Consider the following 27,933-nt stretch of genomic DNA (forward strand, 5'->3'; position numbering starts at 1 on the left):
CACTTTAAACTTATTAACAATATTAACTATATGTGTTAAACATGCTTGTATTATCTTTAAACACCTTTAACTTATTAACAATATGTGTTAAACATGCTTGTATTATCTTTAAACACCTTTAACTTATTAAATATATTAACTATATGTGTTAAACATGCTTGTATTATCTTTAAACACCTTTAACTTGTTAACAATATTAACTATATGTGTTAAACATGCTTGTATTATCTTTAAACACCTTTAACTTGTTAACAATATTAACTATATATGTTAAACATGCTTGTATTATCATTAAATACCTTTAACTTGTTAACAATATTAACTATATGTGTTAAACATGCTTGTATTATCTTTAAACACCTTTAACTTGTTAACAATATTAACTATATGTGTTAAACATGCTTGTATTATCTTTAAACACCTTTAACTTGTTAACAATATTAACTATATGTGTTAAACATGCTTGTATAATCTTTAACCACCTTTAAGTTAACAATATTAACTATATGTGTTAAACATGCTTGCATTATCATTAAACACCTTTAACTTGTTAACAATATTAACTATATGTGTTAAACATGCTTGTATAATTTTTAACCACCTTTAAGTTGTTAACAATATTAACTATATGTGTTAAACATGCTTGTATTATCTTTAAACACCTTTAACTTATTACCAATATTAACTATAAGTGTTAAACATGCTTGTATTCGTGCGCGACCCGAGGGTCCCTGGTTCAATCCCCACCTAGTACCAACCTCGTCATGTCCGTTGTGTCCTGAGCAAGACACTTCACCCTTGCTCCTGATGGGTGCTGGTTAGCGCCTTGCATGGCAGCTCCCTCCATCAGTGTGTGAATGTGTGTGTGAATGGGTAAATGTGGAAGTAGTGTCAAAGCGCTTTGAGTACCTTGAAGGTAGAAAAGCGCTATACAAGTACAACCCATTATCTTTAAACACCGTTAACTTGTTAACAATGTTAACTATATGTGTTAAACATGCTTGTATTATTAATAAACACCTTTAACTTGTTAACAATATTAACTATAAGTGTTAAACATGCTTGCATTATCATTAAACATCTTTAACTTGTTAACAATATTAACTATATGTGTTAAACATGCTTGTATTATCATTAAACACCTTTAACTTGTTAACAATATTAACTATATGTATTAAACATACTTTTATTTTTATTAAACACCTTTAATTCATTAACAATATTAACTATATGTGTTAAACATGCTTGTATTATCATTAAACACCTTTAACTTGTTAACAAAAACATATATTTCATAAATAAGTAAATATAAATGATATATATGAATGAGGTAGATCCCCACTACTTGATCAATTGAAAAGTAGCTCGCCTGCAGAAAAAGTGTGAGTACCCCTGACCTAGAAACAGATACATAATATATTTTTATTGTGATTCTAGCAGGCTAAAGTGCTTGATTTAGCAGCAGCTTTTGCAAAAAATGTGTTCATAAGTTGCAATGTCTCCCCCATAACAATGCATCATCTTGGGATTTTATGAATGTGTTTTCAGTGTTCTTTGCAACCCATTGTCAGCCAATTTTTTTTTTTTATCAGATTAATCACACTTAAAAATGTTGATTAATTCCAGTAAATTACTTGCTTACAATAATTTAAATACATGTTAAGAAAAACTTTCAGAAAATATTGTTGTAATGTAATCCACAAACATTTTTTTAAATGTCATACTTGCTAATAGTTGTATCTAAAGTTGTGTCAGGGGGGATTTTGGAGCGAAACTTGCCACCAGTTGGAGTCTCCTCACTCCCGTATGCATTGACCTGATCACTGACCGTAAAACAACCAGCGCCACTGTTCTATCGATTTTGGCAACCGACCGACAAACGCAAATATTTCAACTGTTATCCGTGAACAAAATACCCATCCAAAACAGCTCCCTCGTGTAGACTCCTCATGAAAACATTGTAACTCCTCAATTACAAACCCTGTTTCCATACGAGTTGGGAAATTGTGTTAGATGTAAATATAAACGGAATATAATGATTTGCAAATCCTTTTCAACCCATATTCAATTGAATGCACTACAAAGACAAGATATTTGATGTTCAAACTCATACACTTTTTTATTTTTTTGCAAATAATAATTAACTTAGAATTTCATGGCTGCAACACGTGACAAAGAAGTTGGGAAAGGGCATGTTCACCACTGTGTTACATCACCTTTCCTTTTAACAACACTCAGTAAACGTTTGGGAACTGAGGAGACACATTTTTTTAGCTTCTCAGGTGGAATTATTTCCCATTCTTGCTTGATGTACAGCTTAAGTTGTTCAACAGTCCGGGGGTCTCTGTTGTGGTATTTTAGGCTTCATAATGCGCCACACATTTTTAATGGGAGACATGTCTGGACTACAGGCAGGCCAGTCTAGTACCCGCACTCTTTTACTATGAAGCCACGTTGATGTAACACGTGGCTTGGCATTGTCTTGCTGAAATAAGCAGGGGCGTCCATGGTAACGTTGCTTGGATGGCAACATATGTTGCTCCAAAACCTGTATGTACCTTTCAGCATTAATGGTGCCTTCACAGATGTGTAAGTTACCCATGTCTTGGGCACTAATACACCCCCATACCATCACAGATGCTGGCTTTTCAACTTTGCGCCTATAACAATCCGGATGGTTCTTTTCCTCTTTGGTCCGGAGGACACGGCGTCCACAGTTTCCAAAAACAATTTGAAATGTGGACTCGTCAGACCACAGAACACTTTTCCACTTTGTATCAGTCCATCTTAGATGAACTTAGGCCCAGCGAAGCCGACAGCGTTTCTGGGTGTTGTTGATAAACGGTTTTCGCCTTGCATAGGAGAGTTTTAACTTGCACTTACAGATGTAGCGACCAACTGTAGTTACTGACAGTGGGTTTCTGAAGTGTTCCTGAGCCCATGTGGTGATATCCTTTACACACTGATGTCGCTTGTTGATGCAGTACAGCCTGAGGGATCGAAGGTCACGGACTTAGCTGCTTACGTGCAGTGATTTCTCCAGATTCTCTGAACCCTTTGATGATATTACGGACCGTAGATGGTGAAATCCCTAAATTCCTTGCAATAGCTGGTTGAGAAAGGTTTTTCTTAAACCGTTCAACAATTTGCTCACGCATTTGTTGACAAAGTGGTGACCCTCGCCCCATCCTTGTTTGTGAATAACTGAGCATTTCATGGAATCTACTTTTATACCCAATCATGGCACCCACCTGTTCCCAATTTGCCTGTTCACCTGTGGGATGTTCCAAATAAGTGTTTGATGAGCATTCCTCAATTTTATCAGTATTTAGTGCCACCTTTCCCAACTTCTTTGTCACGTGTTGCTGGCATCAAATTCTAAAGTTAATGATTATTTGCAAAAAAAAAAAAAATGTTTATCAGTTTGAACATCAAATATGTTGTCTGTAGCAAATTCAACTGAATATGGGTTGAAAATGATTTGCAAATCATTGTATTCCATTTATATTTACATCTAACACAATTTCCAAACTCATATGGAAACGGGGTTTGTAAGTAGTCATTTTAAATTATATTGCATTCATTTTATCTTCTACATGTATATTTTCATTTTAATCACAGTTGAAACAGGAATATTAATTTTGTAGACAATTACATCATGAGGTAGTTCACAATGTATATTAACGGACAGTAAGCATGTTGAAAAATACAGCGTGAGGAAGTTTAACAAATTGCCGTTTAGAAACGTATTTAAGTTGGTCAATAACAGACAAAATTAACCTGGTGAAAAAAATAACCTCATTGAAGAAGGTAATAATTGCAATTTTACTGTGGGAGTGTTATTTCATATCCAAATCGGCGTTCTGGAAGTTGAAGTTGCATTTTTTTACATGGTTAAATAATTTGATAGAACCAACTATCGAGTTACGTAACCGGTTGCTTTTTTTCAAAGAAGCTGCTAAATTCGACAGAACAAAATAATTTCCGTGATTAATCTACGTTTATACCTGATGAATTTTAATGAAAAATTTTGGGGGGATTAATCGCTCAGGTTTATTCGTTGACTTTGGCATGTCTGGTTCTAACACATTGCTTTTCGTTCGAGTAACTATTGAGCGTTGATCCCAGTGATTTTTGTTGGTAAATGACAAAGAGTGAGAGATTATCAACGCAAGTCAAAGTAAACAAGAAAGTGAGGATGTAGGTGTGCAAAATGTTTTGCTTACTCCATTACCCTGAAGTTTACCGTATTTTTCGGAGTATAGGTCGCACCGGAGTATAAGTCGCACCTGCCGAAAATGCATAATAAAAAAGGAAAAAAACATATAAGTCGCACTGGAGCCCGGCCAAACTATGAAAAAAACTGCGACTTATAGTCCGAAAAATACGGTAGTTAGCACTGTAGACCAGAACCAAAAGAGGGTTTGAGGAAATTTGAGAGTTCTGCTGGAAGAATAGATATATTGACCTGGTTTGTCTACACCAGTGGTCGGCAACCCGCGGCTCCGGAGCCGCATGTGGCTCTTTGATCACTCTGATGCGGCTCAACAGCTTACTTGCTGAACCCCCCAATTTTCCCGTGAGACTTCCGGATTTCAGTGCCTCTCGCAGAAAACTCCCGGGATTAATATTCACCGATTTTAACCCTTACAGCTATAATAAGGGCGTGCCATGATGGTACAACATTTGGCGCTCTCTACAATCTGTATTAACAGCGTGCCAGTCCAACACTTGTTATACAATATACATCTTCTGCTTGCACACGTATGTGACAGCAAGGCATACTTTGTCAACAGCCACACAGGTTACACTGACGGTGACCTTATAAAACAACTTTAACACTCTTACTAATAATGCGCCACACTTTGAACCAAAACCAAACAAGAATGACAAACACATTTCGGGAGAACATCTGCACCTTAACACAACATAAACACAACAGAACAAACACCCAGAATCCTATGCAGCCCTGACTCTTCCGGGCTACATTATACACCCCTGCTACCACCAAACCCCGCCCCCACCCCAACCCTGCTCCCTCATACATCAACCCCCCCCCCCCCACCCCCTCCCCCTCTCTGTGCGTCGGTTGAGGTGGGCGGGGTTTGGTAGCGGGGGGTGTATAATGTATCCCGGAAGAGTTAGGGCTGCATGGGATTCTGGGTATTTGTCCTGTTGTGTTTATGTTGTGTTACGGTGCAGATGTTCTCCCGTAATGTGTTTGTCATTCTTGTTTGGTGTGGGTTCACAGTGTGGCGCATTATTAGTAAGAGTGTGATAGTTTTTTTTATACCGCCACCGTCAGTGTAACCTGTATGGTTGTTGACCAAGTATGCCTTGCTGTCACCTACGTGAGTAAGTGAAAACACCATACAACGTGTGGCTGATCAGGCACGCTGGATGTAGTGGGTGCTATATGCTGTACCATCACGACATGCATGACGCTGACAAGCGCCATTCATTTGAAACCCGCGTGCCGCACCAGCTTAAAAATTCCATATAAAGGTGTGGGCAGCGTGTCTGAGACCCCTGGTTTATACATAGCACAAAGCAAAAATAAAACTTTGTATGCAGTGTTATTTCATTTAAAATCTCAAAAAAATTTTGCGGCTCCCATTGTTTTCTATAATTTGCGAAACTGGTCAAAATGGCTCTTTGACTGGTAAAGGTTGCCGACCCCTGGTCTACACAAACACAAGCATAACATCCTGGTGCATTTGATTGATTGATTGATTGAAACTTTTATTAGTAGATTGCACAGTACAGTACATATTTCGTAAAATTGACCACTAAATGGTAACACACGAATACGTTTTTCAACTTGTTTAAATCGGGGTCCACGTTAATCAATTCATGGTATAAAGGCGGCTTTTGTGATAGCGTTTCTTCACATGGCTCTTCTGTACTCAGTCATGCATTCATCTGTGTGTGTGTGTGTGTGTGTGTGTGTGTGTGTGTGTGTGTGTGTGTGTGTGTGTGTGTGTGTGTGTGTGTGTGTGTGTGTGTGTGTGTGTGTGTGTGTGCATGTACTGTATGTGACTGAAGGTAGGGGTAAGTCGGTCATTGAGGCGTTGTTTTTGTTTTATTTTGGGCATTGATGGAATTTGCGTGAATTGGCGCGATTGGAACATCACAAAATCCTGAAAGATCTGATAAGCAAAAGCAAAAGGAACACAGTAAACCATTAAATTGGGCATCATGAATTATACTGACTCTACACTTATGCATATAAATACAACTGAATTCAATCGAGTGAGCGTGTCCAGAGATGGACAGTGTGTTTTAATCTGCCCAGCAACAAAGCAGTAAAACATTAACAATGCCAATCAGTAGTATTATCCTATCTACAATTATACCTGAAGGACATTCACGACTGCAGAATTGCAGATTAGAACAACTGGATTCCTCAACAGCCAACCTTCATGTTCTTATCAGGAGCCATGACTATGCTGTCTTGATAGCCAAAAGTTTCACAAGATCCATTACACTAATTGATGAGCAAAAACATTTCTGGATATTTTAAAAATACCTTCCATAAACAACAAAAATCTTGAAAAATAAAATAAAACAACTAACTGTCTACATTACAGTCTTGACAGATCAACATCTGAACTGTAATCAATGAGAACATCTATGAGGCCTCAAAGAGAAGTGAGAATTCATAATGATGGTCAAAAGATAAGCAGTCGCTTCTCTTTTTTCTCGTGTGAACTCAACAACAGCAGATGACTTTCCAGTGCAAAGACATGACAAAGAAGACCTTGAACTGTAGTCGGAGTCTCGTATCGCGGCGAACAATATCAAAGTGGAACAACACCAGGTCAGATAACAGCTGACTGTGGTTATCTTCTATTTCCTTTATGGCTGATATAACCTCCCGTACAATTATCCAATTTTACTTGAAGAAACTATTGATTACGCTCGAGTGTATGGGAAAATGTTGCATTGGAAGTACTGCATTTGGAAAGCAGCCATTAACGAGTCTCGTCTTTGACTTTCTACAGACTTTAGAAATGGCAATCAGACAAATGCATAATTGGGACAGAATTGTATATTAGTTATGCACTAATATACAAATATACATTTTAAAGGTATGGTTATTTTAGAACTTGTTTTCACTCCATTAGGCTCACATGCCAACAGTTCATACATTCCAGTGTCTATTGGTTTGAATGTGGCGCCCTCTGCTGTTCAATTAGTATATAGCATTGCTGGAGATGGTCTTTTATACAGAGCATCATCACTCAAATAGATAGAAATAACTGAAATAAATACAAATAAATAAAATTTAAAGTAAAACTTAAAAACTTAAGTAAAATTAACTAATATCAACTAAAACAAAACACGAATCAAAATAAGAAAAACATGTGTAACAAAATAAGTAAATAAAATAAGGTAAATCAAGACTGGCACTTTTAAATGGGGCTCTTCTGTTGCTCTCATTTAGATCAGGGGTTGGCAAACTTTATTAAACAAAAAACAACAACAAAATTCTGCTAACGCAAAGCATAAAGCTTACAAACCTTTAAAAGTTGCAATTTAAAAAAATAATAATTTTACTGTCCAATATGTATTAAACTGAGAAATGACAGTTGTATGTCTTGGGAAGTATTTATGGTACATGAAACATATACAAAAACAACAGAGAATATCTTCATTTCATAGTTATATTGTGGTTTATTTTATTACGGCTGTAGGTACCAATCAATAGTGAATAATTGAGTAATCAAAGTAATCTCAATTGGTTTGGTTAACTGAGTAATTGGATAAACAAGTATTTTAGGGAAAATAGTTGACCTAAACATTTATTTTTTCTGTTTGCCATAATAACTTTCATGTTGTTTTTTTAAATGAATATACATCATCAACATTTTCTACAAATGTGCATTAAAGGCCTACTGAAGTGGTTAGAGTGTCCGCCCTGAGATCGGTAGGTTGTGAGTTCAAACCCTGGCCGAGTCATACCAAAGACTATTAAAAATGGGACCCATTACCTCCCTGCTTGGCACTCAGCATCAAGGGTTGGAATTGGGGGTTAAATCACCAAAATGATTCCTGGGCGTGGCCACCGCTGCTGCTCACTGCTCCCCTCACCTCCCAGGGGGTGATCAAGGGTGATGGGTCTAATGCAGAGAATAATTTCGCCACACCTAGTGTGTGTGTAACTTAACTTTAACTTATTTAAACGGGGATAGCAGGTCCATTCTATGTGCCATACTTGATCATTTCGCGATATTGCCATATTTTTGCTGAAAGGATTTAGTAGAGAACATCGACGATAAAGTTCGCAACTTTTGGTCGCTGATAAAAAAGCCTTGCCTGTACCGGAAGTAGCAGACGAGTAGCGTAACGTCACAGGTTGTGGAGCTCCTCACATCTGCACATTGTTTACAATCATGGCCACCAGCAGCGAGAGCGATTCGGACCGAGAAAGCGACGATTTCCCCATTAATTTGTGCGAGGATGAAAGATTTGTGGATGAGGAAAGTGAGAGTGAAGGACTACAGGGCAGTGGGAGCGATTCAGATAGGGAAGATGCTGTGAGAGGCGGGTGGGACCTGATATCCAGCTGGGAATGACTAAAACATTAAATAAACACAAGACATATATATACTCTATTAGCCACAACACAACCAGGCTTATATTTAATATGCCACAAATTAATCCCGCATAACAAACACCTCCCCCCTCCCGTCCATATAACCCGCCAATACAACTCAAACACCTGCACAACACACTCAATCCCACAGCTCAAAGTACCGTTCACCTCCCCAAAGTTCATACAGCACATATATTTCCCCAAAGTCCCCAAAGTTACGTACGTGACATGCACATAGCGGCACGCACGTACGGGCAAGCGATCACATGTTTGGAAGCCGCAGCTGCGTGTGTACTCACGGTACCGCGTCTGCATATCCAACTCAAAGTCCTCCTGGTAAGAGTCTCTGTTGTCCCAGTTCTCCACAGGCCAATGGTAAAGCTTGACTGTCATCTTTCGGGAATGTAAACAATGAAACACTGGCTGTGTTTATGTTGCTGCAGTCGGCCACAACACACCGCTTCCCACATACGGCTTTCTTCTTTGCTGTCTCCATTGTTCATTGAACAAATTGCAAAAGATTCACCAACACAGATGTCCAGAATACTGTGGAATTTTGCGATGAAAACAGACGACTTAAAAGCTGGCCACCATGCTGTCCCAAAATGTCCTCTACAATCCGTGACGTCACGCGCTGACGTCATCATACCAAGACGTTTTCAGCAGGATATTTCGCGCGAAATTTAAAATTGTACTTTAGTAATCTAACCCGGCCGTATTGGCATGTGTTGCAATGTTAAGATTTCATCATTGATATATAAACTATCAGACTGCATGGTCGGTAGTAGTGGCTTTCAGTAGGCCTTTAATAAATAAAAGAAAACAGCTCCACACACCACTGATCTCATGTGAGTTCTATTGCAATGTCGATGTATTTTAAAGTTCCATTTTTATTAATTGCACTGATTAAATAATTAATCAAAGCAACAGAATATAAATTAAAGCTTTTTTTCTAATCGATTTAGTGCGCTTTATAACTTGTTATTAATCGTACTTCATATTCATATTGTTTTCCATCAACTCTAGCATGTCAGTGATTGAAATTCCTGCTTCTCAGATCCTCTTCTGCACCCTCAACTCCCACAAAGTGGACATGCAGAAGCTACTAGGGGGGCAGATTGGACTGGAGGACTTTATCTTTGCTCATGTCCGGGGGGAGACTAAAGAGGTGGAGGTGACAAAGACAGAGGACGCATTGGGCCTCACCATCACAGACAACGGTGCCGGATATGCATTCATAAAGGTCAACCACGACAAATAATACACTTAAAATTTGGCTTGCACGATTCAAAAATTCCGAAATTATTAAAAAAACAACAAATTATATTGTTTCCCGCAGAGGATCAAGGAAGGGAGCACCATAGACCGACTGAAGGCAGTGTGTGTCGGGGATCACATCGAGGCCATCAATGACCAGAGCATTGTGGGATGTCGACATTACGAAGTGGCCAAGATGCTGAAAGAGCAACCAAGAGGAATTCCTTTCACTCTTCGACTGGTCGGACCCAAGAGGGCCTTCGGTGAGACACTTTTGTATAAATCTCTTTTTAACATTCTAAATACTGGCAATGATTGAGTATGATATAGGATACTTCCAAGGTTAGGCAAAGTTATGCTTAAGTGTTTCAGCATTCTGTTACCATGTCTTTTTTCAGCATCCCTCGGTTTTATTTAATCAGCCGAGCAGGAAGAGGAAGAGGAAGAGGGTTCTTGTGATTGGCCCCTTGCTAACAAATAAAGACAACATACAGACTTAGAAGTACGGATGGGTATCGTGTACATTTTGATCCCTACTCGAACCAAGTCAGTACTTTTAAAACGGTGCTGTGCTTAAACAGTGTCTAACCGGCGCCTAAAACCTGGAAAACATAATAAAAACCTGTAGATTTTACGGTAAAAACAAAACAAAAACTGGCAGTTCAATTGTCCGATTGTTATCGTTAAAAAAAAAGTGGTACAGATTTTCAATTCACAGTAATTTGGTGAAAAAAAACACCATAGATTTTATGTCAAAATTATGGCAAAGGATGTGTTAATTTTTTCCTCTGTTTTTTTTACAGTGCACTGTACAAAACTGGCAGCTCAGTCACTAGCATTTCACTGTTAAAATAACTGGTACTGTTTTTCCACATGCAGTAATGCACTGTAAAAAACGACTATAGATTTTACCGAGATACTGATTTTTAATAGACAGTATTTTTACAGAAAATTTTGCAAAATATTTTAGAGTAAGCAGCTGGCAGCTGCCATAATTTTACCGTACAAATCGTAGTGGTACCAATTTTAAAATTACAGTAATATGGTTTAAAAACCAATGTAAGTTTTAGAGTACAATTCTGGCAACTGACTTGCCATTTTTTTTCTTTTTCTTTTTTTTTCTTAACTGGCCGCTCAGTCAGCAAAATTTTACTGTAAAAATAAAAGTGGTACTGTTTTTCCATTGACAGTAATGCACTGTAAAAGCAAATACGGTACATTTTACGGTAAAAAAAAAAACCCTGGCAACTCTGTCGCCACAATTTTACCATATAAATAACAGTGGTATCGGTCTCTGAATATTCTCATTCATCCAGGTCATTGTAATCTCAGGGCGTTCAATCGATCACAACTGGACTGTTTGGTTTGTCTTAGAATATGTTGTGTCTCTCCGAGAAGGCTTCATCAGTTCATGCTCATAGACTTAGATTGGTCAGATCTAGTCTTGGACTTAGATTGGTCAGATCTAGTCTTAGACTTAGATTGGTCAGATCGAGTCTAGCGACTGGTGCCAATACTTCAGTAGGTTTCATCAGTTCATGCTCATACACTTAGACTGGTCAGATCTTGTCTAGCGGCTGGTGCCAAAACCCCAAATATTTATCCTCCAAAAACCAGGAGTGTGTGCTTGGGCAAGGAAGGTTTCACCCTATCGTAGTGACAGAAACAACTGCTTTGATGCAAATAAGACAATTCTACTATCAAAGCTAACGACAGTCGTTTAAGTGTAATTTCTCCTCGTTGGCATTGAGGTATTGTGTGGCAGAACGATTGCTGTAGATCGACTACTACCAGTCAAAAATAACCACCCAAGTTAGCATTCCATTCAGTTGTAAACAAATGGCACAAATGGAATTATGGTCACTCTCTGTGACCAGCATGTTTCTAACTCATGTTATTTGTTTAATAATTGCAGAGTCTTTTAGGAATGTTTGAAAGGACAGTGTTGTATGTGGGAGATAGGTGGTGTCACAGACCAGGGATGGTTTTTCAACCACGACATAGTTGGCTTCCCTCACTCCTCTTTCCATCCAAAAATCTGTACCTTTTTGTTTTCAAAACAAGTGCTGTTTCTTCCTGAGGTGCAGGTAGACAGCTGAGTCTTGGCCTGAAGAGTTTGCCTGTCTATGTTGTGCAATGTGTCGGCTTAGTGGTTGTTTTGTTTCCCCAATATATGAATCAGGGCATTCATCATTACACTGGATAGCATACACCAGATTGTTTTTGTGGGTGTGGGGTGACCGGTCTTAAGGATGCACGAGTCTCGGTCTCAGGGTGTTGCCTGGTTTGAAGTGTACTGGGATGTTGTGTTGGTTAAAAAAATCTTCTGAGTTTCTCAGATAGACCTGATATATATGGAATGGCAATATTTTTGCGTCTGTCCCCTTTTTCCTCCTCATCCACTCTGTTCTTGTTATTTCTGGAACTGGATGCACTTTTCACAAATGACCAGCTGGGGTAACTACATGTTTTGTGGGAGTCCCTCAAATGCCCATGCTCTTTCTCTTTGGCCTGTAGGCTGATATGAACATTATCAGCTCTGTTTTGTAGGGTTCTGATAACACCCAGTTTGTGTTCCAGAATAGAATAGAATAGAATGGACTTTATTGTCATTATATTTGCATATAACGAGATTAAGGACTCCAACTTAAGGTGCGGTAGTGGGAACAAATATGGGGTAAAAATAAATTACACAAGAAGTAATAAAGAAAGAAAAAAGAAAGAAAGAAAAAAAAAACTAACAAATGAAATAAACAGACTACTATTCAATAAAAATAATAAGCAATCCTGTACAATATACAAAATACTGTAGAAATACAAAATACTGTACAATATACAGAACAAGACAAGAGTCCCGTGGTAATAAATAACAATCAGTGTTGGGCGTATTGCACTCGAAGGGTAATATTGCACAGTAGGGTATTAGGGTAGGATATTGTATAGGGGTGAATTATTATTATAAGTTAGAGCTCAAGATGGTGACAGCTCTGGGAAAGAAACTGTCCCTGAGCCTGTTTGTTCTGGCTCTGATGCACCTGTAGCGCCTGCCCGATGGTAGCAGGTCGAACAGGTGGAAGCCAGGGTGTGTGCTGTCCTTGGTGATGTTTTTTGCTCTGTTGAGGCAACGGGAGTTGTGTAAATCCTTCAGGGAGGAGAGGGGGCGGCCGATGATTTTTTGTGCAGACTTTATGACCCTATGAATCGCCTTTATGTCTGCTTCAGTGCAGCTGGCGTACCACACTGTTATGCAGTACGTCAACAGCCGAGCGATAGAAGGTCACCATCAGCTGCCTCTCCAGTCTGTTTTTCCTCAGCACCCTTAGGAAGTGGAGTCTCCGCCGGGTCTTCCGGACGACCGCAGATGTATTTTGGGTCCAGGAGAGGTCAGCAGATATGAGGGTGCCGAGGAACTTGAAGGAGCTGACTCTCTCCACCTCCTCGCCGTTGATGTAGAGGGGGGCGTGGTCTGCAGTGTTTTTCCTGAAGTCAAAGATGAGTTTCTTTGGTTTTTGTGGTGTTCAGTGCCAGATTATTCACTGAACACCACGCTGATAGTTTCAGGACCTCATCTCTGTATGCAGACTCATTCCCCCTGTAATGGAGACCACCGTGGGTGGTGTGAGTCAAAAAGTAGGTATTAATCGTTATGTGTGGGTTTTCGGTAAACCCTGACACGAAGGCCCCTGTTTTCTCCAATGTGGACATCACAGTCTAAAAAAGGCAAATTACTATCGTTGACATCCTTACGTGTGAACTTGATTTTTTTGTCCACTGAGTTCATGTGCTCGGTGAAGGCTTGCACTTCTTGGTTTCTGATTTTCACCCATGTGTCGTCATTGAAATGTAATATGACTTGATGCTGTTTCCTTAAAAGAGCTCAGAGCTCTCTTTTCCATGTCCTCCATGTAAAGGTTTGCTACTATTGGGGATACAGGTGATGTCACGGCACAACCATTTTTTTGTCGGTAAAACGTTCCCATTAATTGAAATGATGTCGTGTTAAGGCAAAGCTCCATCAAAAGGCAAATATGTTCCGATTTTAGTACGGATCTATCCTGTAAGGTGTGATCACCTAGTAGACATTGCCTCACTGTCTCATCCAGGGTTGGAATACAGGTGAAAAGGGAGGTGAGGTCAAATGAAACTATAGTTTCATTTTTTTTTTTCAGTTTTAGATCCCTGATCTTCGCTACAAAGTCTATTGAGTTTTGGACATAATGTGGAGTTTTGCCAACCAAAGGTGCTAAGATGTTGGCCACATACTTAGCAATATTGTATGTCACAGAGCCCCATCTTTGTGTATTTTTGGAAGGCCATAAATGCCAGGGATGGTTTCCTGTGGGTATATTGGGTAACACAATGCCCGGTTGATGACTTCTAACTTTTGTAGAGTTTGTAAGTACTCAATGATTTTCCTCTTGTACCCACTTGTGGGGTCCCTTTTGAGCATTTAATATGTGTTCGAGGAGTGTAAGCAATTGGTTTTGGTAGTCAGTTGTGTTGAGAATTACTATGCATCTCCCCTTATCAGCTGGCAGGATTGTGATGTTTTCATCCTAGCCAAGTGATGTTACTGCTTTCCTCTCCTCAAAACGAGAGGTTTGGGGGTGGGGGCTTGGCATTAGTAAGAGCTGCCGTCACTTTCGGCCGTATTTGCTCCCCTTCGGTTTCTGGTACGTTGTTTTTCCTAATGGCTGATTCCGTCGCTGTGATCAAATCAACTGTAGGAACCTGATGTGGAGTCAGGTTCAACCCTTTCGCCAATACATCTTTTTCTGATTGGGTAAGATATCTGCTGGACAAATTCTTTACCCATCTATTGTGTGATTCATTTATAACTCTTCAGGCCAATAATGATGAATGCACTGATTCATATATTGGGGAAACAAAAAAAAAACACTAAGCCGACGCATGGCACAACATAGACCAGAGGTCGGCAACCCAAAATGTTGAAAGAGCCATATTGGACCAAAAATATAAAAACAAATCTGTCTGGAGCCGCAAAAAATTAAAAGCCATATTACATACAGATAGTGTGTCATGAGATATAAATTGAATGAGGACTTAAAGGAAACTAAATGAGCTCAAATATAGCTACAAATGAGGCATAATGATGCAATATGTACATATAGCTAGCCTAAATAGCATGTTAGCATCGATTAGCTTGCAGTGACCAAATATCAAATCAAATCAAATCAACTTTATTTGTCCGATTAGCACTCCACACAAGTCAATAACATCAACAAAATTCACCTTTGTGTATTCACGCACAACGTTAAAAGTTTGGTGGACAAAATGAGACAGAAAAAGAAGTGGCATAAAACACGTCCTAGAAAGTCAGAGAAAGTTATGCATGTAAACCAGGGGTCACCAACGCAGTGCCCGCGGGCACCAGGTCGCCCGTAAGGACCAGATGAGTCGCCCGCTAGCATGTTCTTAAAATAGCTCAAAGAGCAGCACATACCAGTGAGCTGCCTCTATTTTTTAAATTGTATTTATTTACTAGCAAGCTGGTCTCGCTTTGCTCGACATTTTTAATTCCAAGAGACAAAACTCAAATAGAATTTGAAAATCCAAGAAAATATTTTAAAGACTTGGTCTTCACTTGTTTAAATAAATAAATTAATTTTATTTTACTTTGCTTCTTATAACTTTCAGAAAGACAATTTTAGAGAAAAAATACAACCTTAAAAATTATTTTAGGATTTTTAAACACATATACCATATTTTTCGGAGTATAAGTCGCACCGGAGTATAAGTCGCACCTGCCGAAAATGCATAATAAAGAAGGAAAAAAACATATATATGTCGCACTGGAGTATAAGTCGCATTTTTTGGGGAAATTTATTTGATAAAACCCAACACCAAGAATAGACATTTGAAAGGCAATTTAAAATAAATAAAGAATAGTGAACAACAGGCTGAATAAGTGTACGTTATATGAGGCATAAATAACCAACTGAGAACGTGCCTGGTATGTTAACGTAACATATTATGGTAAGAGTCATTCAAATAACTATAACATATAGAACATGCTATACGTTTACCAAACAATCTGTCACTCCTAATCGCTAAATCCCATGAAATCTTATACGTCTAGTCTCTTACATGAATGAGCTAAGTAATATTATTTGATATTTTTACAGTAATGTGTTAATAATTTCACACATAAGTCGCTCCTGAGTATAAGTCGCACCCAACATGAAAAAACTATGAAAAAAACTGCGATTTATAGTCCGAAAAATACGGTACCTTTTTACCTTTTAAATTCCTTCCTCTTCTTTCCTGACAATTTAAATCAATGTTCAAGTACATTTATTTGTTTTTATTGTAAAGAATAATAAATACATTTCAATTTAATTCTTCATTTTAGCTTCTGTTTTTTTGACGAAGAATATTTGTGAAATATTTCTTCAAACTTATTATGATTACAATTCAAAAAAATTATTCTGGCAAATCTAGAAAATCTGTAGAATCAAATATAAATCTTATTTCAAAGTCTTTTGAATTTCTTTCAACATTTTTGTTCTGGAAAATCTAGAAGAAATAATGATTTGTCTTTGTTAGAAATATAGCTTGGTCCAATTTGTTATACAGTATATTCTAACAAAGTGCAGATTGGATTTTAACCAATTTAAAACATGTCATCAAAATTCTAAAATTAATCTTAATCAGGAAAAATTACTAATGATGTTCCATAAATTATTTTTGTAATTTTTCAAAAATATTCGAATTAGCTAGTTTTTCTCTTCTTTTTTTCGGTTGAATTTTGAAGATAAACTATGTTTCAAAATTTTATTTTCATTTTTTTCGTGTTTTCTCCTCTTTTTCATCATTTATTCTCTACAAAAAACCTTCCGTAAAAGATAACTATCATTAATTATTAATAATAACATAGAGTTAAAGGTAAATTGAGCAAATTGGCTATTTCTGGCAATTTATTTAAGTGTGTATCAAACTGGTACCCCTTGGCATTAATCAGTACCCAAGAAGTAGCTCTTGGTTTCAAAAAGGTTGGGGACCCCTGATGTAAACGAACTACGGTGGGTCCAAGGACCGCCAAAATTAGTAGGACAAAACGGCGCTCGCCAAATACTCGAATCAGTGAAGCATGTTTAATACACAGCGTGCTTTATAATAATTAGGGAGGTTTGTGTCATGTTTGTCCTCCTACAGAAACCATATTAACACAAAAAATATATTTTTTTCCCCTCATCTTTTTCCATTTTTCATACATTTTTGAAAAAGCTCCAGAGAGCCACTAGGGCGGCGCTAAAGAGCCGCGGGTTGCCGACCCCGGACATAGACGGACAAACTCTTCAGGCCAAGACTCAGCTGTCTACCTGCACCTCAGGGAGAAACAGCACTCCTTTGACAACAAAAATGTTTCTCGACAGGGAGGATGTATGGTACAAAAAAGGAGTGAGGGAAGACTCTCGCCAGATCCTTGTAGTTTGTTGAGCTCAACACAAGGGTCTGGGCTCGAGGGCATTGCAAACTCCTTCAAGATAGCAAAAAAATAAAGAACCAATCAGGATCGCCTGGCGGGATTTCATAGACGTAGCGCCGAAGCGAAGCGGCACGCAGCGAGGAGTCGTTGTCTGACATTGATTCTGCTATTGCAGCTGTTTTGAGACATCGATCGTCTACTGACATTGCTGCGTTATTTCAGTAAAAGTTCTCTAACTTTCCGCTCTGTCGTTATCCAATATGTCGGCTGCTCTGTTTTGGATTTCCCAGCGAAGCTCTCATCAGTGTCACGGGTTGATTTCGATGTGAGTGGTTGAAGTAGCACGTCAGTCAAGATAACGGACAAGTGGTTTAAAGTTAAAGTACTGTCAGGTTTAAACACTGATGACGTCTGTTAATCAGACAAGAAGCAAGGAATCATGCAGAGACAGAGTTCCAAGTAGTTCATGAGAAGAACGCATGGAGCTGCACACTTAGTCACAGTCTCGCCCGACGCTTTAAGGTTCAGCTCCTGCGTCCCTCTATTTATTCAGGAGTTCCACAGTCAACAATACCAAGGCCGCCTCTAAAAGGAGTGGTCACATATATTATGCAAAGCAGGTCCAGGACGCACGATACGTGACGGAATGTGCTGGGGGCCTTGTGACTTCGCCTTGTCCCCGCTTCGTTTGCGTGTTGTCATCTTATCTTCGTTGAGGTCCTTGAAGTCTCTGCTTCGTCTGCGTGCTGTCATCTTATCTTCGTTGAGGTCGTTGAAGTCCTTGGCTGTTAGCGGGCTAAAACAAAGAAGACAAGAAGTCTTTGTCCTTGCACAGATTAGAAAAGTCCAACTTGAGCACAATAGCTAAATAACTAAAGCAACAGACTTTAAGCATACTAAAGTTAGTGTGGTAATATATACATAATTATTCTAACATTTCCCTCCTGTTTATCACATAACTTCCCCAGAATATTATTATCCCTAATAACTTCTAATAAGTACCCATGATTGTCACACACACACTAGGTGTGGCGAAACTATTCTCTGCATTTGACCCATCACCCTTGATCACCCCCTGGGAGGTGAGTGTTTATCCAATCACATACAATGAATTTTTTTTACAAGGCCTGAAATACATCTCCTATTGAGAAGTCCCAGATCCTTGTGTGGGGCTCAGCGAACTACAGAGTCTGGCGAGAGTCAGGTTAAGCCATCTATGTCATGGTTGAAAAGCCATCCCTGAACAGAGAAGGTGGTCTGCGACACCACCGACTCCCAGATACAACACTGTCCTTTCAACCATTCCTAAAAGACTGCAATATATCTGCACTTTATTGCTCTTTTATCCTGCACTACTATGAGCTAATGCAACAAAATTTCGTTCTTATCTGTACTGTAAAGTTCAAATTTGAATGACTAACTGTCTAAGTGTAAGTCTAAGTATTTAGCCTCCAACAAATAACAGTTAGAAACAGAAGGTGACCAGAATGCCATTTGTTTACAACTGAATGGAATGCTAACGTGGGTGATTCCGACTATTTTGGAATGGTAGTAGTCGATCCACAGCGATCGTTTTGCCACACAATACCTCAATGCTAACGAGGGGAATTTACTCATCAATGGCTGTTGTTGGCTTTGACAGTAGGACTGTCTTGTTTGCATTAAACCAGTTTTTCTCACTACAACATACTTGCCAACCCTCCCGGATTTTCCGGGAGACTCCCGAAATTTAGCGCCGCTCCCGAAAATCTCCCGAAATTCAGGGGGACCTGAGTGACGTGTCGACAGCCTGTTTTCATGTCTGCCTTCCCACAATATAAACAGCGTACCTGCCCAATGACGTTATAACTGTAGAATGATCGAGGGCGAGTTCTTGGTGTCTTATGTGGGTTTATTGTTAGGCAGTTTCATTAACGTCCTCCCAGCGCAGTAACAACACACAACAACAGCAGTCACGTTTTCGTCCACCGTAAAGCAGTTCGTCTGCTGTAAACAGCAATGTTGTGACACTCTTAAACAGGACAATACTGCCATCTACTGTACATGCATATGTGACAATAACATCTACGGCTTTTAGAGAGTGCAGTGCACAACTGCGCACACAACAAGGAGACGAAGCAGAATGCATCATCAGAGAGGATGTTCAGCATGGTTAGAAAAATAGTGACAGAGAATAGAACAAGGATGGACAATTCAACCCTTAACTCAACAATGAGTAGATGAGTGTTATGTGTGTGTATATGTGTAAATAAATGAACACTGAAATTCAAGTATTTCTCTTACTTATATATATATATATATATATATATATATATATATATATATATATATATATATATATATATATATATATATATATATATATATGTATACACAATAAAATAAAATAAAAACATATAGCTAGAATTCACTGAAAGTCAAGTATTTCTTATATATATATGAAATACTTGACTCCTCCCCTCTAAACCACGCCCCCAACCACGCCCCCGCCCCAACCACGCCCCTCCTCCCCCAAACCTCCCGAAATCGGAGGTCTCAAGGTTGGCAAGTAAGCACTACAATAGGGCGAAACAATTTTTGCGCATGCACACCCTCCTGGTTTTTGGAGTATAAATATTTGGGGTTTTGGCACCAGCCGCAAGACTAGATCTGACCAATCTAAGCCTAGGACTAGATCTGACCAAACTAAGTCTATTAGCATGCACTGATGAAGCCTACTACAGTATTGGCACCAGCCGCTAGACTAGACCTGACCAATGCAAGTCTAAGACTAGATCTGACCAATGTAAGTCTAAGACTAGATCTGACCAATCTAAGTCTATGAGCATGAATTGATGAAGCCTACTCTGATTGCAGGCGAAACGGTCTAGTTGCGATCGATTAATGCCCTGAGAAAACAGTGGTATTGATGTTCAATTGACAGTAATTTGGTGTAAAAACCACTACAAATTTTATGGTACAATTCCGGCAACTGAGCTGACAGTTCTTTACGTAAAATGTAAAAATTTTTTTAGAGCGCAGTACCGTTTTCTATTTACATAATTGCTTTGTAAAAACAACGACCAGAAATGTTATAATAAAAATGGTAGCTTAATTGACAGATTTTTTCTGTAAAAATAAAAGTGGTATAGTTTTTCCATTCACAGTAAGCTGAATAAAAATATGTACATTGTATGGTAAAACAACTGCCAGCTCATTTGCCAGAATTGTACCGTAAAATGTTACGGTGAATTTTACAGGAAATTACTATGAATTGGAAATCGGTGGCGACTGAGCGAACTGGTAGATCAGACGCCAGAAGTTTACCGTACAATCTACAGGTGTTGTTTTTACAGTGCATTAGTGTAAATGGAACCGTCGATTAAATATGATGCTGGTTGCCAAGACCCTGCCTCCAGAGAAGAGCCTTTTTTTGAAAGACACATGGTTTAAGAACACAGGAAGTGATTCTGGTTTTAGATCAACCTAACTGGAAACAACGGCAAAAAAAGAAATATTTAGTTAATTACAAACAATAGATACCATCTGCAAGCGGGAACACAGGAAGTGAGGCTGGATCTCAGCAACACTTTGATGTCAGACAACAAACTTCATTTGTGGCGGCATGCACTGTCTCAAGTGGGTTTTACGTCAAGATAGACAGAAGCCTCTTTTTATATAGTCCATTTGCAAGGAAAGTTAATCATATCAGCACATGAATATCACACTTTCATGTCCGAAGACTATACAAATTGTTTATAGAGCATACTTGAGTTTAGTGGGTGATATTGATATTGTATTCCAATCATGCACATACAAATGTAAAACATTTCTTTGAAGATCATTTCACCCTGCAAGAAAAACAACTGCAGACTGGATGATGCTAGGGAGTATGCATTAGTGTGCAGCATGAAAATGGAGTTGAGACCAAGTTACACGTTTGTACCGCTGTAAGGACACACTTTGATGAATTGCCTTCCTTGGCAACCGAATCCTGGCCATAAAAACATAACACGACCCTTCAAACATTCAGTTTATTTACAAAATCCGTCGCCATGTAGGCGTCTGTCTCCCTTTCCCTTTCCCATAAATGCTTTCATCGAATGGCAAAGTGGCTTTATTTATTGCACTTAATCTACACACGTTAGAAAGGAAGCGAATGACAAACTTGGAACCTCCTCAGCCTTTGTTACCAGATTGGAGAGTAAGTGTTTTGCTGCTGAGCTGGCTTCCTAAAGCCACAGAACAAGTCATGTGACTACTGGAAACAATGCCACTGAAGTGCCAACATAGCGGCCCTTTCCGCGTGTAATATGTCAATCAATCAAGCGTAGAGCGGATATGCAAGTATTTTATAAATCTGTTAAATTTGTTATTTCGCATTAAAAAGGGCCTGACCTACGAAACACGTGCAAAACTGGTAGCGCAAGCTCGTGCGCAGAGGATTGCGTCTCATATATGTCAAGACGTGGACTATGGGGTGTTTGTTTTCCCGAGATGCAAGTAAAGTTGGATCGGACATGGCGTGAAGGTAAGGACATCATTTTGTTTTAACACAAACTACAAAAAGGGTACAAACAAAGGGCGCGCTCAAGGCGGAGATAAACTTGGCTAAGAAACAAAAACTAGCACTTAGGCAAAAAACTATGAACATGAAACAAATAAACACTTACTGTGACAAGAATATAGACAAAATTAACTTGGAACTTTGGTAGCATGGGTAACATGGGTAGCAGAAGTCAAACAGAGTTAAAGGGGAACATTATCACCAGACCTATGTAAGCGTCAATATATACCTTGATGTTGCAGAAAAAAGACCATATATTTTTTTAACCGATTTCCGAACTCTAAATGGATGAATTTTGGCGAATTAAACGCCTTTCTAATATTCGCTCTCGGAGCGATGTCGTCACAACGTGACGTCGCATCGGGAAGCAATCCGCCATTTTCTCAAACACCGAGTCAAAACAGCTCTGTTATTTTCCGTTTTTTCGACTGTTTTCCGTACCTTGGAGACATCATGCCTCGTCGGTGTGTTGTCGGAGGGTGTAACAACACGAACAGGGACGGATTCAAGTTGCACCAGTGGCCCAAAGATGCGAAAGTGGCAAGAAATTGGACGTTTGTTCCGCACACTTTACAGACGAAAGCTATGCTACGACAGAGATGGCAAGAATGTGTGGATATCCTGCGACACTCAAAGCAGATGCATTTCCAACGATAAAGTCAAAGAAATCTGCCGCCAGACCCCCATTGAATCTGCCGGAGTGTGTGGGCAATTCAGGGACAAAGGACCTCGGTAGCACGGCAAGCAATGGCGGCAGTTTGTTCCCGCAGACGAGCGAGCTAAACCCCCTGGATGTCTTGGCTCACACCGTCCCAAGATGATCAAGAGAAGAATATCGACCCTAGCTTCCCTGGCCTGCTGACATGAGGGTATGTCTACAGAATATATTAATTGATGAAAATTGGGCTGTCTGCACTCTCAAAGTGCATGTTGTTGCCAAATGTATTTCATATGCTGTAAACCTAGTTCATAGTTGTTAGTTTCCTTTAATGCCAAACAAACACATACCAATCGTTGGTTAGAAGGCGATCGCCGAATTCGTCCTCGCTTTCTCCCGTGTCGCTGGCTGTCGTGTCGTTTTCGTCGGTTTCGCTTGCATACGGTTCAAACCGATATGACTCAATAGCTTCAGTTTCTTCTTCAATTTCGTTTTCACTACCTGCCTACACACTACAACCATCCGTTTCAATACATTCGTAATCTGTTGAATCGCTTAAGCCGCTGAAATCCGAGTCTGAATCCGAGCTAATGTCGCTATAGCTTGCTGTTCTTTCCGCCATGTTTGTTTGTGTTGGCTTCACTATGTGACGTCACAGAAAAATGGACGGGTGGTTAAAATCAGGCACTTGAAGCTTTTTTTAGGGATATTGCGTGATGGGTAAAATTTTGAAAAAAACTTCGAAAAATATAATAAGCCACTGGGAACTGATTTTTAATGGTTTTAACAATTCTGAAATTGTGATAATGTTCCCCTTTAATGTCGCCAGGCTGACTTCCTGGCAACTATCGGCTTAAATAGTCTTGAACATGATTAATGACAGGTGTGTGAGTCCAAATGAATCAGATGCGTGACACGAGGACAGGTGAAAACTAATGGGTTGTCATGGAAATAAAACAAACAAGAGTGCACAAAGAGTCCAAAAACCGAACATAACCAAAACAAAACACGATCACACAGACATGACAATATATAAGCAGAAATCGACAGCGCAATCTATGTAGCGTGTCTGTCATCATGTGTCTGCAGAAAATATGCTGACTATGAGAACGCCCACAATACTAGGATAGGAGGTGCAAATATAACCATTTAGCACTCAAATGTCAGGACTAAAACTGTATCATACCAGTATCTTTAGATATACATTTGTTACGACCGTTTGCGGCCAAAGTCGCTACTGCGCATTGCCGACACCGACCCCACGTCACATTCGCCTTCGTGCACAGCTGACGTGCACGCCATACTTGCCAACCTTGAGACCTCCGAATTCGGGAGATGGCGGGGAGTTGAGGTGCAGGCAGCATACCCTTTCCCCTTTGAGCTTTTTTGGATGAAATTAAATTCTTTTTTCCAATCATTTTGGAACTTGCAAGCGTATTTCTTCTTCTTACTCGTCGTCGCCATGTCTCTTCTTGTTGTGTGTGCAGTTGTGCACTGAGCTCCAAAAGCCGTAGATGTTATTGTAGCGTCCCGGAAGAGTTAATGCTGCAAGGGATTCTGGGTATTTGTTCTGTTGTGTTTATGTTGTGTTACGGTGCGGATGTTCTCCCGAAATGTGTTTGTCATTCTTGTTTGGTGTGGGTTCACAGTGTGGCGCATATTAGTAACAGTGGTAAAGTTGTTTATACGGCCACCCTCAGTGTGACCTGTATGGCTGTTGATCAAGTATGCCTTGCGTTATCATTAAACCAGTTAAAAGATCATACAACGTGTCAGCATTCCTTGACATCTTTGAAAAAAGTCCATTGTTAAACCCGTCCAACGCTACATTATTATGTGACTGGGCCGGTACGCTGTTTATATGGAGGAAAAGCAGACGCCTGGACAGCATGCGGCTGTTAAGGGGTGAAGGTTTCAGGTGAGAGAGGACGTTAAAGGCAGTGTCTTTAAGGCACGCCCCCAATATTGTTGTCTGGATGGAAATCGGGAGAAATTCGGGAGAATGGTTGCCCCGGGAGATTTTCGGGAGGGGCACTGAAATTCGGGAGTCTCCCGGGGAAATAGTATGGTGCACGCACCGTAGCTGCGGTGGTTGGCGGCGGTGGGAGGCTCCTCCTCTTTATTAACCAGAGGTAACACAAGTCGGTAAAAAGATTGAACGGAAAAGCCGTCAGGGCCGACAAACAACTGCTGCTAAAACTAACAAATACAGTCCAGCTGCAACCCTTGCAGACGTCGCTTGGCAACAGACACCGCCTCATAAACTTCTCTCAATCTGCATATTACATATATTTAAAGTTTTTGTTTTTTAAGTAACTAATTACTTTCGCTAGTAAATAATTACCGTATTTTCCGGACTATAAGGACTTACCGTATTTTCCGCACTATTAGCCGCACCTAAAAACCACAAATGTTCTCAAAAGCTGACAGTGCGGCTTATAACCCGGTGCGCTTTATATATGGATTAATATTAAGATTCATTTTCATAAAGTTTAGGTCTCGCAACTACGGTAAACAGCCGCCATCTTTTTTCCCCGTAGAAGAGGAAGCGCTTCTTCTTCTACGGCAAGCAACCGCCAAGGTAAGCACCCGCCCCCATAGAAGAGGAAGCGCTTCTTCTTCTACTGTAAGCAACCACCCGCCCCCATAGAAGAAGAAGCGCGCGGATATTACGTTTCATTTCATTTGTGTGTTTACATCTGTAAAGACCACAAAATGGCTCCTATTAAGAGACACGCGTACAACGCAGAATTCAAACTCAAGGCAATAAGTCACGCAGTAGAACACGGAAATAGAGCAGCAGCAAGAGAAGTGAACATAGCAACAAGATGACCTGCGCCACTAAGACAGGGAGACAGCGCCGGACGACATACGCCAACATCTTCCAGTGGATTGTAAATGCCTGGGCGAATATATCGGTCTCAACTGTGGTCCGAGCTTTCCAGAAGGCAGGATTCACGGAACTGCTGCGCAACAACAGCAACATTGACTCTAATGACTTCGACGAGACGGAGCCGGCCATTTTGGATGCCGTATTCGCCCAACTTTTTAATTCAGACACTGAAGAAGAATTCGAGGGATTTATGGATGAGGAATAATTTCAGAAAGTGAGCTTTAAATGTTTATTTTGTGTGTTGTGTGACATTAACGTTCGAGCAACGTTGAGTTTTACTATTTTTGTGATTGCACATTTGCACATTACATTTTGGGGGTGAACAGAGTTGTTAGAACGCTGGTTTTTAATATATTATTAAAGTTTGACTGACCTATCTGACTGTTTTTTTGACATTCCCTTTAGCGCAGCGTAGGCGCGGCTTATAACCCGGGGCGGCTTATAGGTGAACAAAGTTTTGAAATATGCCATTCATTGAAGGTGCGGCTAATAACCCGGGGCGGCTTATAGTGCGGAAAATACGGTACCATGAATTGATTACGTGGACCCCGACTTAAACAAGTTGAAAAACTTATTCGGGTGTTACCATTTAGTGGTCAATTGTACGAAATATGTACTGTACTGTGCAATCTACTAATAAAAGTTTCAATCAATCAATCAAAAAGGCACACTTAAAATCATTTTTTTAATCTCAAAACTCGACAGTGCGCCTTATAACCCGGTGCGCCTAATGTAAGGAATAAGTTTGGTTGAGCTTACTCACCTCGAAGCTGTTTTATTTGGTACATGGTGTAATGATAAGTGTGACCAATAGATGGCAGTCAAACATAAGAGATAAGTGTAGGCTGCACTATGATTGCGATATGTCTCAAGTAAACAACGCCAACATTTTAAATGTTCCATTGAAAATATAGAACATTACACACGGCGCTCAAAAATCTATCAAAATGTTTTACTACGACTTTGGTAAGCTATGAAGCCGCACCGCTTGAATAATTGTCGGCACATTAAACATACGAGTATTAGTATGGTGTGTGTATAAGGTAAGATATATTATCTGGCGTTTTGTTTCGCAATATTATGCAAAAACAACTTTTCTTACCTTCTGGTACCTGTTGATCTGCATTTGGGATCTGTAGAAGTCCTGAAAAATTCCGCACGTCCGCGAGTCGATAAGCTTCTTCTTTTTCCTCTATTTTATTGTCATGTGACACAAATCCTTCGCTGTTGCCATTTCCAATATAAAGTAGTGTAAAGTTCTTACTTATATCTGTCAGTAAACTCACCGTGGACCCCGACTTAAACAAGTTGAAAAACTTATTCGGGTGTTACCATTTAGTGGTCAATTGTACGAAATATGTACCGTACTGTACTGTGCAATCTACTAATAAAAGTTTCAATCAATCAAAAAAACCATGAAAGCGCTAAAACATACCGGTGTAGTGAGTTTACATTATTCGCCTAAGGAACTTTAGTTATTAGAGTTCCGGTCAGACGGTTTTTCACGGGATACATTTCCTGTGTTGTTATTTCCGGATGCTGCTCCGTTATTGATTTAAGTAAAGTCTGAATGTCATTAAAACAGTTAGCTCCATCTTTTGACACTTCTTCCACTCTCGTCCTTGCACGCTACACCGCTACAAAACGGCGCATCCGGAAGCGACTGTCAGAAAGTGGCTTTAGGATGATCTGTAAAACATAATCTATGCAACATTTTGACCAAAGAACCACCATTACATGTTATGTAGACTACAAGGAAGTGTTTTCCATTTAGAAAAATAATAAAATAATACGACTCCTTTAATGCGCCATATAATCCAGTATGCCTAATATAAAAGGAAAAAGATGAAAAATAGACCATTCGTCGGCGGTGTGCCTTAAAATCCGGTGCGCCCTATGGTCCGGAAAATATGGTATATGTATTACAGAGTAATTCCATTAGTAATTAAATTCCTTTTTTGCTTAAGTAACAAGTGACTATAATTAATTACTTTTTAAAAGTAATTTTCAGAACACTGGTCATAACAGTCATGTGATGTTTGGTTTAAACCAGACCTGGGCAAATTAAGCCATATGCGGCCCGTTAAGCGTTTCAATCTGGCCCTCCGGACATTCCCAAATAATTTTTTAGATCTTTAAGATGGAAAGTGTAGCTGCCATTATGATGTGCAGTCATGTTTTCTAACGACCGTAAGTCTTGAACTGCACTAAGTATTTCAATGGTTGGAATCTGCGCTTATGGATGATATACTAGTTACTATGGTCATCTAATTAGTTACTAAGGTCATGTGATGTCATGGCAGTGTGGGTGGGAAGCGTTTCTACAGACGCAGAAGGAGATATTCACAACAAAGTTCTAAAGCTTAGTGATGTATCAGATTGTAGGTGGGTTTATTTTGTACCCTTCGCGTTCATACTTCACTGATTGTTGCATTTTTGTTGCGTTTCACTTGATTGTAAAATATGTCGATCGAAAAGGGGTGTGACGCTCATATTTTGTCAATATTCAGTGTTTTATCCTTCATAGAAA

The 27,933-nt window shown here is 39.5% G+C and overlaps 1 protein-coding gene across 1 annotated transcript in view; it reads left to right on the top strand.

The window, feature by feature from the left end:
* Positions 1-27,933, top strand: part of gipc3 (GIPC PDZ domain containing family, member 3) — a 36,038-nt gene that overhangs the window by 3,872 nt on the left and 4,233 nt on the right. Inside the window, exons 2-3 of the mRNA XM_061976398.2 lie at positions 9,657-9,842; positions 9,939-10,119. Coding sequence (XP_061832382.2) covers positions 9,657-9,842; positions 9,939-10,119 — 367 coding nt within the window. The remainder of the gene's footprint in view (positions 1-9,656; positions 9,843-9,938; positions 10,120-27,933) is intronic.

Source organism: Nerophis lumbriciformis, linkage group LG14, assembly GCF_033978685.3.
Source record: "Nerophis lumbriciformis linkage group LG14, RoL_Nlum_v2.1, whole genome shotgun sequence".
NCBI lineage: Eukaryota > Metazoa > Chordata > Actinopteri > Syngnathiformes > Syngnathidae > Nerophis > Nerophis lumbriciformis.